General features: G+C 41.8%; 2 protein-coding genes across 6 annotated transcripts in view; one reads left to right on the forward strand and one right to left on the reverse strand.

Moving 5' to 3' along the window:
- Window positions 1-7,412, reverse strand: part of HHIP (hedgehog interacting protein) — a 95,776-nt gene extending 88,364 nt beyond the window's left edge. Inside the window, exons 1-2 of the mRNA XM_003984977.6 lie at window positions 7,134-7,412; window positions 1,213-1,405 (exon numbers count right to left, since the gene is read on the reverse strand). Coding sequence (XP_003985026.1) covers window positions 1,213-1,405; window positions 7,134-7,412 — 472 coding nt within the window. The remainder of the gene's footprint in view (window positions 1-1,212; window positions 1,406-7,133) is intronic.
- A 470-nt stretch (window positions 7,413-7,882) lies between these two features.
- LOC109498955 (CLK4-associating serine/arginine rich protein-like) lies at window positions 7,883-10,882 on the forward strand. 5 transcript variants are annotated; one of them, XR_006596717.1, is made up of 4 exons: window positions 7,883-8,350; window positions 8,554-8,662; window positions 9,911-10,007; window positions 10,288-10,882. XR_006596717.1 is itself a non-coding variant. In XM_045055812.1 (2 exons), the coding sequence occupies exons 1-2, from the start codon at window positions 7,883-7,885 to the stop codon at window positions 10,300-10,302; spliced, it is 483 nt and encodes a 160-aa protein (XP_044911747.1). In that variant the 3' UTR covers window positions 10,303-10,882. The 5 variants fall into 5 exon arrangements, 1 of the variants encoding a protein (XP_044911747.1); XR_006596720.1 differs by lacking the exons at window positions 7,883-8,350; window positions 8,554-8,662 and adding exons at window positions 8,669-9,129; window positions 9,291-9,433; XR_006596718.1 differs by lacking the exon at window positions 8,554-8,662.
- The last annotated feature ends 2,745 nt before the right edge of the window (window positions 10,883-13,627 follow it).

Genomic DNA, 13,627 nt, shown 5'->3' on the forward strand with positions numbered 1-13,627 from the left:
ATGGTACCTAATCTGTTATCGCTTCTCGGCAGGCCTTCTATGCAACCGTGACCTATTCTACTTTGCTTTTGGGGAACGTGATAAAGAGGAAGAAACAGCTGGTTTAGGAAAAGCCTTACAAACATGGTTGTGGTTTATAAAGACAATAATAATATTTTCACATGAATTGGTTTAGATACATGTTATGGTACACCAAAGGAAGCAAGCAATCCTAGTCAAAATGTTTTCTTAGGTTATTGCGAGAGCTCTATAAAAAAAAATCCACACTTTTCTGGGTCAGAGAAAAATGTAAAATATGCATAGCAGTTAAAAAGTTCTCCAAGGGCATCCTTAAAGCTTGTCTTTTCCTTCAATGCCATTTAGTTTTATAAACTGTTAGCTTCAGTAGATTTGTTTGTGTGTGACTTTGCTTAACTAAACAGAATCTGTGTCGTTAAATTCTTTTGTATCTCTATGTTGATTCTTCCAACTAAAGCAGTAACAACCAAAGTTTATAAACTTTTGATGGTAAAATTAATCCACGTCCAAGAATCTATATGTTTATTAGGGTCCAAAATATGGTAGTGAGCAGGTATATTCGTGACACTGTCAACCTAAGAACTTCTTAATCTATTCTATCACTTCCTCACTGCACAACTTTGGTTAAGGCATTTAACTTCTCCTCAGGCTCAGTTATCGTCATCTGTCAAATGGGGATGACTCCACTTTTCCTACCTGCAGCATAGAGTTTTTGAAGAGCAAATTAGTCATTACATGTAAAGGTGCTTTGTAAGGTGTTACTTTTCTTGGATTTCTAGTGATACTTTAATTAAGGGAATACTACCTTAAAAGTCCATGGACAATCTGCACTTGCGTATCAGCTATGTAGAAGAGGAGGCTGTCTTGATATGGATGCTAATGGATGAAGAAGACATCAACAAGAAACTTGAACTGATAATCCAATGTGTGTAGATTACCAACTGTAGTGTTGATTTAACAAGAACTGTAAAACATCCCATCGAAACCAACATACTGTGTGCAGACTGAAATGATAGTAATCCTTTTAGCAGCAATGAAAGGTTACAAATTTGTAAAGGTTAATTGTGAGGCAAAAGTAGGTATTTTGGAAGGTGAGATAAATTTTACACTCTCAGAAGCAAACATTTAAGATCAGGTATCTTGTGAGGATATGCTGCAGTAGTTTATTTAATTTATCAATTTTTTTTTTTTTACCTGGAATATGGCCTCGGCAAGTATAAAAGAATTCTTTGCAATAGTCTTTGCAGAGCAGGGGAAGTACAAGGTCTCTTTCCAAGGCTTCTCTTTCAGGTGAGTTGAACAGGCTCTGAGAATGCGGAGAGCAAAGTGCACACTTGATTTCCTCCAGTAACTTCCCACATTCTGTGTTGTTGGTAACAGAAAATATCTGAAAGCCATAAATCAGAAACAAACTTCCTTTTATTCATGTGAAGCTAGGTCTAGTTATGTTTTTTGTAATCATATAAGTAGAATAGTATAACTTAGCCAGTGCAGTTGTCTGAAAAGAATTATCATATCAGAAACACAGGATGCTTTTAATAAGGCTAGAAGTACAGTCTCTTGGGCTGGGCTGGGGGAGCGGAGGGTAAGGATGCACAAAAGTCTTTCTTACTCTTGCAGATCAAAGCCTGTTTATCTTTTGGGTATGAAAAATTAAATGACACCTATATTGAGACCCTTTAACCCTTTACCATGTTACTCTGCATCAGAGTGCATAGCGATATTTGCATAGTGCATAGTGATATTTGACTTTAAAATTCTAAATACCTTTATCCAACTGTATGTAAAGTAGAATTTTTTAAGATATGATCATTTCTGTCTTAGGTAAAAACGTATTTCACTCTTGAAATTCGTGATAGGATATTCTCAAAGATACTACTTTAATTACATTTTTCTAGTTTCAGTTCATTTTCAATCTACAGGTTGCATCGGGAAAGTTTCCTAAAGTGGGGGGAATATTGCCTTTTCATGTTGTAGAAAAATAATATCTGAAGCTGAAACTGGTTTCAGACCAATTTTTATTATTCATTTTATCTTAGCCAGGAAAAACTTTCTAACCAGCTCCTCAGGTATGTTATATGTGTGAATAAACACAGGAGTTTAATAAAAGTGCTTTTGTATAGGATTGAGTGAGTTTTAATAAAAAAAAAAAGAATACTTTTATCTTTATTTATACAGTATTATGTCTTTTTTTTTCAATAAGACCAATTTGGGAGTTACTGATTCACTGCAGTTAGTAATTTGGAGATAAAATAGGTCTTGGTGTCCAGTACTAACTTTAAAAAACTGACTTCAGGAGCTCCCCTAATAAATATAGAAGACAATACCAGCCCAATATTTGAGACGTAAAATGTAATGCTGTCTAAATCATGCATTGATTTTTCATAATAAAAAACACAATAATGGGAATGAATTTTATACCTTTTCTCAGTTTATGTAACTAAATTTATACTTAACTATTTAGAACTAGGAACTGAAAATAACATTTGAAACTCTAAATCATTGTTCAAAGCAAATACTTCATTCATGAGTTGAGGTTCTAATTTGAGTAAATGGCATGGCTTCTATTTTTTAGGGTAAAGATATTCTAGGTGATAACAAAATTTGGACCTGAAAGAACAAAGCAGCTAAAAAAAAAATCGCTGAATACAAGCATGCTGAAATTTTAGCATGCAGTAATTAAAAGCTCTATAGAAGTTACCATATATATATATGTACCTATATATAGATATAGATATAGATATAGATATAGATATAGATATAGATACACACACACTCTGTGTTGTCACTACCTATAACATTCAGAAGAGTTATTATTAACCACAGTTATATTTACACGTTGATTTTTATCAATTTATTTAAATGACAATTGCTTAAATGGTTAAATTTTCTAAAAGGAAACATATGCCAGACACTTAGAATTTGCATTCCAAGAATGTTTTAAATGTCTTTTATTGTCCATACTCTGGCAGACCTCACCAGATCTATTCAATATTAATACTGTTCAACTTTGTTCTGTTTGTTTATCGTACAGCAGTCCCCTAAGAACAAAACAACTGCAGGATGCTGAAGCCACCTTTTTTGCTGGCTGGAAAACTGGAATGTAATTACCTTTAGTTTTATGGAGAATATGCATACTTCCATTTTTTATAGCTGAAACAAACTGATCCCCATGTACTCTCCCAGCTGCTATCCAGGAAGAGCTTGATTTTAGTGCCTAAAGAATTTTGTCTTTTACAATTTTTGGAATGTGTCCTGGCCACAAGATCTCTCATCAAAAGTTTCAGAAATAGGATTCAATAAATTATCTGAAATCGAGTATAATATTATTCTTTGTAAAGTTTCACGCTGTTCCAGCCCAGCAGGATGGTAACATTTTGCTCTGTGTGAGGTCTGCAGTGTAAATACCTATTTGAAGATAGATAGAGCCATCATTCTGGCTTTGGTTTCAATGAACCAATAGTCTTACTGAAGTCAATTAAACTGACTCAGCCCAAGCTGCAACACTGTTTTAGACAGATGAGTACTGGTGTGTGTAGGGTATTTTTTTCTTCTTTTTTGCCTATGTGCTTGTGTCTATATAGGTCCTTAACTTTATGCCTGACAATGTCATCCATCTGAAGAAGAAATTTAAGCTAATTTCCTGTTTCGATTTTTAAAAGCCATATATGAAACCATCAAATTATAGTGGTTTAAACTAAATATACTTTGAAAGTCATGTAAAACTTCGAGACATTATTACAGCATGCCTAGTAATGACCGTGGCTGTTGCTAACTAATTTATAACATCTGGAAGGTCATCCTTTAATCTTTGGCCACAAGAAAGTAAAATCCATGGAAGAAAGGTAAGATGAACACCGTAGTACACAGTGAAGTGTGGCCCAGAACTATAGCTTATCAACAAATAGTAAAATGGGTGACAGAGACCTTCTGTATTTCTCTTTATTTATCAAGTAACTAAACAAAGAGGATAAAAAGGCACCCACGTGGTTTTGATGAGCAGACAACAGGAGAAAATACATGACAGCATATTAAGATGTCGCCTTAAGATCAGTGGGTACACAGAAAGTTATTTCTAAAAATCATATGCCTACAAGGCTGTTCAGCTGTTGGGTGGAACACATGCGTCTCGGCACTATAGTGCTGGATTATGTCATTAAAGAGTTCAGTTTCAATTTTAGGCTAATATGTAAATAGATCATTGTACTCAGGCAGCTGTTAAAGGGACCCCAGGATGAGTTATTTGTTTAGTTGGATGTGTTCAACAATAGCCTTTGTCCCTGAAAGAGCCAGAGCAAACAAATGATTGTAAAAGGGCACACTTGAAAACAATTACTTTTCACCCATTCCTTGACAGCTTTGGCTGTGAAACCACCCAAGGTAGAGAGAGCTTCTATGCCTCTGTGGCTACAAGTTTTAGAAATGGGGGTATTTCAGTTGGCTGCGGATTCAATTTGGCTAATGGGAATGAGGTCCTTTTAGCATGTTGTATTTAGGAACTGCAAAAATATTGCCAAGACAATAGAACTTCCTAAATTTTGGCAGTATTTGTTTATAATGGCAGTTAACAATCTTGTTACGATACACAAAATTATTAAAATGTACAAAAAATTAAAACAAAAAAGCATAATACCATTATGAAGAATTGAACTCAATGCCAGTTCATTACAGTAAAGAAAACATGTTAGTTTGGAGTCTGGATTTAACTGCACAGCTGAGCATGCTCAAATATTCCTACCTATTTTGCTACTGTCTATGAAGTTTCTTCCTATAGGAGAAAGATGTGCCTGTAGTTTCTTGAAAAGTTGCAGAAATCTTTCTGGAGATTTTTTTTTTCCATAAACAAAAACGGGACCTTTCAAACAGCCATCATCTCTCCTGTACACACGTTATGAAATAAGACCCTAACATATATTATAAGCCAGGAAGGCTTAGGGGAAAACAAGGAAACACTGAAGTTTATTATAAAATAACATGTTTTAAAAACTATTAAAACTTGAGAGCTAACATAGGTCAAGAATGCACATGCATAGCTATATCACTTCTCTGTTTTGAACAATTTGAGTATTGTTGGTTTATAAAGCACTTGTAATGGAACTAGCAAAGTCTAGTGTACCGAATTTAATTCAGACACATTTTCCAAATGAGTAGGGGTTTGTTGGAGATTGGAAGCACGTAAAACGGAAAGGAATGTGGATAGCTAACGTGGCAGATTTCTTCCTAAAGAATGATTTCTTAAAAAAAAAATTTTTATATAACTCCTCTTAAGGGCTATAACTCCCCTCAGTTCCGCCCCCCCGCCCCTCCAACTCCCCACTCTATTCAGTTAAAGTTTTCATTCCTCATGTTCCTGGTAGAGTTCAGCATTGCAGGGGTCTGGAGATCACTGGTGTAGTCATAGTGTACATTGCACACAGGGAGATTTAATGGCAGATATTTCTAAACCTTTCTCTGAAGCTCCTGGTAAAACCCTGCAGATGATGTGAATGTAGCTTTTCTGATTTAATTCAATTACCACACAGGAGCTTAATGACATTGTTTTGAATAAAATGCTGGAATATCTGTTCCCTGAATCGCAGACTACTGCTGCATATGGTAAGAATAAAGAGAGAGTTGCAGCTGAAAACCTGCAGCAAGACGGTTCTCACTCATCTGGGAATAGAGGGAGTTGGACAAATGCTCCCTCAAAAGGCATGAACATTTGGACAGAGCTGGGGACTGAAAGAGAATGATGTTCTCTAGTTTCACCCATTAGTGAACCAACTAACAAACACAATGGTGTTGTTGTTATTCTTTTGCCATAAGCAACAGGACTCTGTGTGTGGGCAGCAGTTTAGTGGGGAGGAGGATAAGTCGACCCCTTTTTGTCCTATTGATTTTTTCCTATTTGCATGACTTGAGCAAATTAAATGATGCAATATGGCTTTTTGTTACAAAACAAAGTGAGAGATACCACCCAGACACATATGTTGATTCGTAGGAGCTGTTTACATGAGAATAGAGTGAAATCTACCGTGAACTGAGCATAAAAATTAGATTCAGCCTGGGTATTTTTTTTTTTTTTTTAATGCCTGGGCCAGCAAGACTGAAGCACAAGTTTTCCAAGAGTCTCTCAGACCTTGACAACTGCAGTGTTGTAACAGAGGAATTCTTAATTAAACCTAAAATGGGGAACGGGAGGGGGAGCGAAGACACCTGATTGTTTATTTCACGTGCAGTGATTGTTAATGACGGGATCCCCCCTTTCCTTTTGCAGTACAGTAGATAGCCCACGTTGCTGCGTCCCATGACAAGAAAGATGTTGGAAACTCAAAAAAATAAGTTTGCCTTCACACTCAATCGACACTATCTCATATTCGTTTAAACTCAAGAACACAAGGGAAGTGTAAATGCCATTAGTCCTAAAACAAGTTTCTAGAGAAGATCTTCCTGGACAACTAACTGCCATTTGAAAGCCTGAATTTACAATGTTTCAAAACATTACAAACTGGGGCGGAGAACGGTCTCGGTTTTAGGTGACAAATACGCCCCAGCAAAATCTCTGGCCAGCTTTTCGGGTTCTCAACTGGAGTACCAGGAGTTCCTTTTCGCAGCTTAACTATTGTAATGCAAGACAACCCCCTCTGACGGGGCTGGGGATCATAAACCAACCATGCTTCAACATCCTTTACGATTCAATCCTCTCCCTCACCGAGCACGTGGAGAAAACTGCACAAATCTTGTTACCCTAGAAAAATAAACCGGAAACCACAGCCACCTTAATTTACAGTTTCACCGCAGCCAATGCCCGATTCGACCCAAAACACACTGTTAATCGCGATTCTTTTAAAATATTTACCCAGCCCAGCATGCGGGTACCACAGAAGCTTCTCTTTTCTGACACAGGCAGTTGTGCACAGCATCCCGACCACGGACTCGTGGGGGCGGGAGAGCTATCTGCGCACCCCAGAAGAACGCACCACCGAATCACGCTAGCACTTCAGACAAAGTTATCAGACAGAACTCTCCAAACAAGTTTTCTCCCTTCTCACGGCCACTAGCAGTCCTGGAGCCCCAGGGAGCCCCCACCTAGCCAGCATGTCACTCTCGCATCTGTGAGGCGGCTGCGTGCTTACCTTGTTATCCAGGCGCCCCAACCCTGGGCTGTCACTCCGCAGACAGCAGGACAGCCGAGGGTAGAAGCCACCGCACAGCATCTCTCCCCCACTCAGCAGCTCCAGCTGGGACATCATCCGCCTATCTCTCCTTTTCAGGCGCTTCGGGGGGTTCCCATTCAGGCACCTTCTCCTCCGCGCTCCGCTCCCTTCGATTCTTTCCCCAAACTTAGCATCTCCTTCAAAGAAGCCCAGAGCCACGGCCAGGAGCAGCAGCTTAAAGGAGAGCATCTTCAGCATCGTCTGCCCCGAGCGGCAGGGGCTCGGCGCGGGAGGCTGGGGGGGGAACGCCACTGCCCACCAGGGGCACTAGGGCGCAGCTCCAGGAGGAGGCTGCGGGGGACACTCGAGAGGCAGAGAGTGGTGCCGGGGGCGGAAATATGTAGAGCGATGCAACTTTGCGAAAAATGAAAGACAAGGCGATGGGTCCAGTGCCTTAGGGGAGTCCGAGGACCGAGATAGGGTTGTGCAGATGACACCGTTTGCAGTTGTGCCAGGGTCAGTTGGGTTAGGGGCTTCCTGCTGCGGCTGGGAAGTGGGAGGAGGAGAAAGAGTTGGAAGAGGAGGAGGAAGAAGAGGAGGAGAAGACGGCCACAGAGGTTCACTTGTCCGTGTAACGGGAGTTGTTTAGGTGAGACAGTAGCAGGAACAGAAAAGGCGGCGGCGGCGGCGGCGGGGCAGACGCAGGCAGGGCCAGCGCTGGGCTCTAGATGATGCTGAGGTCTCCTCTGCCGGCGGCTGCAGCTTCTCACACAGCCTCTCATGTTTCGCTCCCTCTTTTCTTCTTCTTTTTAACTAGCGCGCGGGGAGGTGCTGCCACCGCGCGCCCCTTGACGTCACCGCTCCTCGCGCGCCCCCGCCCGGGCCGAGGTGGGGGTGGAGGGGAGGGGGCGGCCCCGGCGCGAGCGCGTCCCCCGGGCCCGACGGCCTCGCGGCTGCGGCGGGGAGGGGCCACAGGCCGCGGCGGCGGACGGAGGGGGAGGGCCTGGCGGAGCCCTCGGAGCCAGCCTCGAAGGCGCGGGACGGAGCGCGCCCGCCTCGCCAGGGCGCCCGGCTGGGGGCGTCCCTGGCCCCGGCCCGCGGGCGCGCGGAGATGGCCCGCTGGTTCCCCTCTCTTCCCCAGAGCCCCTCCGCACTACCCCTGGCTAAAGGCGGCCCGGCCGAGGCTCCGAGAGCAAGTGAGTAAAAAAGGGGCGACTTCTAGCCCCCCCCCCCAAACTAGGCCGGGGAGTGGGGGCGGAATGAACCGAGTGGGCTGGAGTTGGCGGGAGGGAGCTTTTCGTCCCTTTCCCTCTCCTGGCCGCACGGCCTCCCCCTGCTCGCCGGTGACTTGCAACGCGAAGCTCAAGTCGATTAAGATCTTCCTTGGGGTCTGATTTAGAGGCCCGGGTACAACCCAGATCCTGCGAGCCGCCGAGTAGGTTAAGGCGGTCCGAAGACTGTTCGAGAAGAAGTATCCATCCTTGCTTAAGGTGCCGCGCCCTGCTGAGGTGACACAAGCGCGTCTGCATGCATGCGGTGGGGTGTCGGGGCCCCCAGTCCTGCGGGCAGGGCCCGGACTCCCCTTCCGAGGTCCGACCTGTGCCCTGGAACCCAGTTGGACCCCGCCCGCACCTTCCCGGAACGCCGGAGCGCACCCCCCCCTCAGGTGGAGGACAGAGGAAGTTGGCCTCAGAATCAGCGTTCATTTTAAATGAAAAAAAAAAAAAAAAAAAATCCTGGGGAGATTTCCCGAGTGGTGTAAATACAGAGGCTACCGAAGCATTAGTTCTGGAGGAAGAATTCGTAGCAGGTTTGCGGGAGTCCCGAAGCAGGATGCCCTATGAACCCGATGTACCTAGATAATAACCTTTCCCCCAGCTAGTCGAAGTCTGTGTACAAGTGTTTCGAAAAAGATCTGTACCTTATCAAGAGTGGTGACCTGACGCTTACGCGATGCCCGCAGTTTGGCGTGAGGGTGAGCCGATGCAGGGTTGCACACAAAATGTGCCTTGTGCCCATTGGAGTAAGAGGGAGGCAGACTTTCTGGTAGATGGGATTTTGAAGAAGAGATAAGGCAGTTTTCCCATTTGGGCGATGGAAGAATGTTCCCCATATTTGGATTTGCTTCACTTCTAGTACATAAGCTTCGCCAAACTAACGTGAAAGTCGACGATGGTGGAAGTGGACAGGGGATTAAGCTAATTGCTGTTAAAGTGGCCTCAGTGGCCAGATAGGGCTTCTGCCCCTTTCAGTTTCTGGACCTGGATTTACTAGTGGAGGTAGGTTTTTCTCCCTGGAGAGGTGACCACTTCAAATACCTGAAAAAAATCTGCTGCAATATTTGGTCCGGTACTGAGCTCAGTGTAGGTCTGGGATGGCATCCTTAACATTTCTCCCAGGGCCTGGTGTATGTACATGAGTTCTTTCTATGTGTGATCACAAATGCTACTTCTGATATCACAGACTGCTTTATCTGACATGCTTCCTACGTCAAGGACTTTTAATATAAAATAAATCATAGAACTATAAGGACTTAAGACTTTAAACTCTCATTTAATAAACAGGAGAAAACACATTCCATCAAGATTAGATCATCATCTTACAATCTCATCTAACTAGGTAGCTTAAAAAAACAGGGTTTAGGGACCCAATCTAGGTTGGTTTCCACTATCCAATCCTTTACTCCCAAATAACCAGTTTTATGTTCTATTTCCAAAACAAAACAAAAAAAAAAACCTTTTAAAATTATATTTCAGTGGCTTGAGCTCCGACTCCAAGTGATGAATTCATCTTAGTAGTTTTGGAACAGGCCTTCCTTATGGTTTGTACTTCAAGACTAAGGACACTTAAAAGGTAAATTAATTTTGGTAAAAAAAATTATGTGGCTGTTATAATCTGTGACCCTGTGTTTTAAGAAATAGTTTATAAAAGATTACTGAAATGAGACACACATTTTATTTCTTGTTACATGGGAGCTAGAATTGATCCCATGTATTGTTAGTCATGACGAGTCAATAAATCGGGTCACTGATGATATAACTCAGCTTATTTATTCTCAGTGTCACTGGTATAGTCACTAAGCAGTTTTATACAAGTAAAGTCACTTCTGATACTTTTTTTTTTTCTTCCGCAGAGGGAAGTTGCATAGTTCACCTGTAGCCAACTTGACAGCATAATTTTTAGGAGTCAAGAATCGACATTGGGTTATTTCTTAAGATTGAGCCTTGAAAGTCAACTTGGATGTGACGCAGCTCTGTGCACACTTGCACATGAAAATGATCTTCCATCAAGGAGCTCTCCCTCTTCAGCTAAATCAACAGCAGTTGTTCGAAGAAGAAGGGACCCCCTATCTGACCAAACTCAGCCAGACTAATCAAATAAGTCTTTGTGAGCAAGGAGTAAAGCTGCACTAGGGTGGCCCCATCACACCTTTCTTGAGCAGCTCCCTCTAAGATTGCCACCTACATGCAGGTCATACCCTGTACGAAGGATGGATGGAAGATTCTTGTGAACAGATTAGGTGTATTGTAAAAGATGAAATATTTGACCAAAATTGAAGTTAATTTCATGGATAAAGTTCAAAATATTACTGTGGATATGAATTATGTTTGTATGTGTTTATATATGTATGTATATATAGTTATGTGGTTACATGTTTCTATGTATCAGAAATTAGCACAACTTAAACTTAGTAAATGTTGAAAATAAAACTATTTTGGATATTGGAATCAGTTTTATGTATGGATTTCTAGCCTTTGCAGAAACATATGCACTATTACATTTCAACAAGTATATACTGAGTACCAGCCACTGGGCTGTGCAATATACGTGCAGTAATGACCCTGTTTCTAAGTAGTTTATTATCTAGCAAGGAGGATAAATGATAAGGTCATAAATTAACCCACAATTATAAATTGTGGTAAGGGGTGTGAGAGACATGCTATGATGGAGAATAACAAGGCACACTTAGTTCAGACTGAGTCACTGAAAAGTCTCTCTGTGAAAATGACATTTCAGTTGAGACCTGTGAGGTGAGTTGGAAAGAGTTTATTTAAAGTTTAGAAACTACCATTTAAAGTTTAAAAACATTTGAAGTTTAGAAACATGTGAATTCAGAATAGAATAGGAGACGTTTAAACAGAGGCACAGAATGAAGAGGTAACTAAGAAAGGAGAGAGGTTAAATTTATAGTGTAGTTTATAAACTCTAGGAAACTAATGAAGTTATATTCATGTATGTGTCATTTCCTTTTGCAGGTACCTAATCCTCATTTGTCTTTGTCTCTTTCTTTAAATCCTGGATTTTTACTCAACATCGAGGGATTATTGTAGTTTGAATGACCCTTCAGCCTGTTGCATCTTATCTAACCAGCACTTACGTGTTATGTTTTCTTTGTTTTCATTTGTGCATTGGTGATAACTGTTGAGATTTTTTTTCTTCATGGGAGTTAAATATCCATGAGACTTTGAGCTCTATGAGGGTAGGAATTGCATTTCCTTCTTGTTGGGCCATCCCAGGGAGGAGTCTCATCGTACAGTGTCATACATTTCATACTCTTTAATCATCCTACTCATACAATGTCATACACCTGTCTCATACAGTGGCCAGTCTCTTCAGAAATTCTGCTGACTGGCCAGTCTTATTCAACTTAATACTTTTTTTTTTATTTTACTTACTTATTTTGAGAAAGAGAGAAAGCATGCAGTAGAGGGGCCAAGAGAAGAAGAGAGAGAATCCCAAGTAGGCTCTGCACTGTCAGCGCAGAGCCCGATGGAGGGCTTGATCTCGCAAACAGTGGGATCATGACCTGAGCCAAGATCAAGAGTCGGACACTTAACCATCAGAGCCACCCAGGTGCTCCTCAAATTAATATTTTTAAAGGTTGGAAAATGGAGAAAATATTTGCAGTATAAAAAATCTAAATTGTTAAACAAAAGGGAACATGCAACTTAAAGTGCACTATCATTAAAGAATTTCAAGAGATGCTATTATAAAGTACAGTTCCACAGAGGAAAGGCAGCCAACAAAGCCAAAGAATAATCACGCATCTTTTAAAAATTAAAGATTCGTTACAGGCCAAGCACACTGACACAAGGGTAGGTCTGCTGATGAGTATTTTTCTACAGTTACTCAATCGTCCTTTCAAAAGTTGGCACTTGCTGTGTGCCAGACTCTGCTCTGGGCACTGGGGACACAGCAGCGAACAATGATTCTCTCATGGATCTTGCAGTCTACTAGGGAAGGCAGTAGATAACATGGATATGACGTTTGCCAGAAGGGGATGCTTGCTGTAGAGGAAGGGGGTTACGGGGAAAGAGAAGGCAGGGGTTGAGAGAAATAATTTTGTACACATTGTTAAGAAAGATGTCTCCAGAGGTATGGGCAGAGACTTCAAGTAGGGAGCCACATGCATGCAGATATCCACAAGCATAGGGAACAGCTAGTCAAAGGCCATGAAGCAAGCATGCTTAGTACGTCTAAGGATTTGTAAAGACATCAGTGTGGCTGTGACCAAGGAAGTGATGAGAAAAGCAGGCCGAGAAGTAGCCAGGGGCAGGGCACAGATTGCATAGGATTTTATAAGCTAGGTTTCCAACTTTGGCTTTTATTCTGAATGAATGATGAACTCAGGGTTCTTACCAGAAGTGAAGAAACTGTGCTAGCTATTTCCTATGTCCACAGCGTGAATTAAGTATAAGGCATGTGTTAAATGGGTGTCAGGAAACTGACAAAAACAAAAGGAACACCAAAGTAAAACAGTAACTGCAAGGAGCTGCTCCCATCCTTACAGACTGAGGAACAAAGGAAGAATGGGGGTTAACAGAACCCAGAAGCTGACTGAGCCCTGATGGCCTCACGGAGACAGGGCTGCAGCCCAGCACTTGCAGGTACTCCCCAGGGTGGTGGAATGAAATAGATTATGGCAGTGCTGGAAGGAAGCTAGAGACTGGAACCACCTGCCACTGATAGGGTATATTTGTTTCTAAGATGGCCATAACGAAGTACCACAAACTAGGTAGTTTAAAACAATAGAGAGGTTATTCCCTCACAGTTCTAGAGAATGCATGTCTGAAATCAAAGCGCCAGCAGGCTTGGTTCCTTCTGAGGGATATGAGAGAATCTGTTCTGTGCCTTTCTCCTAGTTCTGGTAGGCTCAGGGGTTCTTTTCCTTGGTTTGTAAATTGACTTCCCTTTATATCTTCATATCATATCCCTATGTCCATATCTGTCCATGTGTCCATATTTCCTCTTTGTGTATAAAGACACCAGTCCTTGGGTTAAAGTCCACCTCCTCTTAACTTGATCATCTACAAAGACTTGATTTTCAAATAAGTTCACATTCATAGGTACTAGGGATTAGGGCTATAATATCATTGTGGGGCAGAGACACAATTTAATCCATAACACAAGATAAGGGGTTGATGCCAGAGTGACGCAGGCAGGAAAAGCAAGGTAAGAGGAAGAACAAGTCC

The sequence above is a fragment of the Felis catus genome, chromosome B1 (assembly GCF_018350175.1).
Source record: "Felis catus isolate Fca126 chromosome B1, F.catus_Fca126_mat1.0, whole genome shotgun sequence".
Lineage (NCBI taxonomy): Eukaryota > Metazoa > Chordata > Mammalia > Carnivora > Felidae > Felis > Felis catus.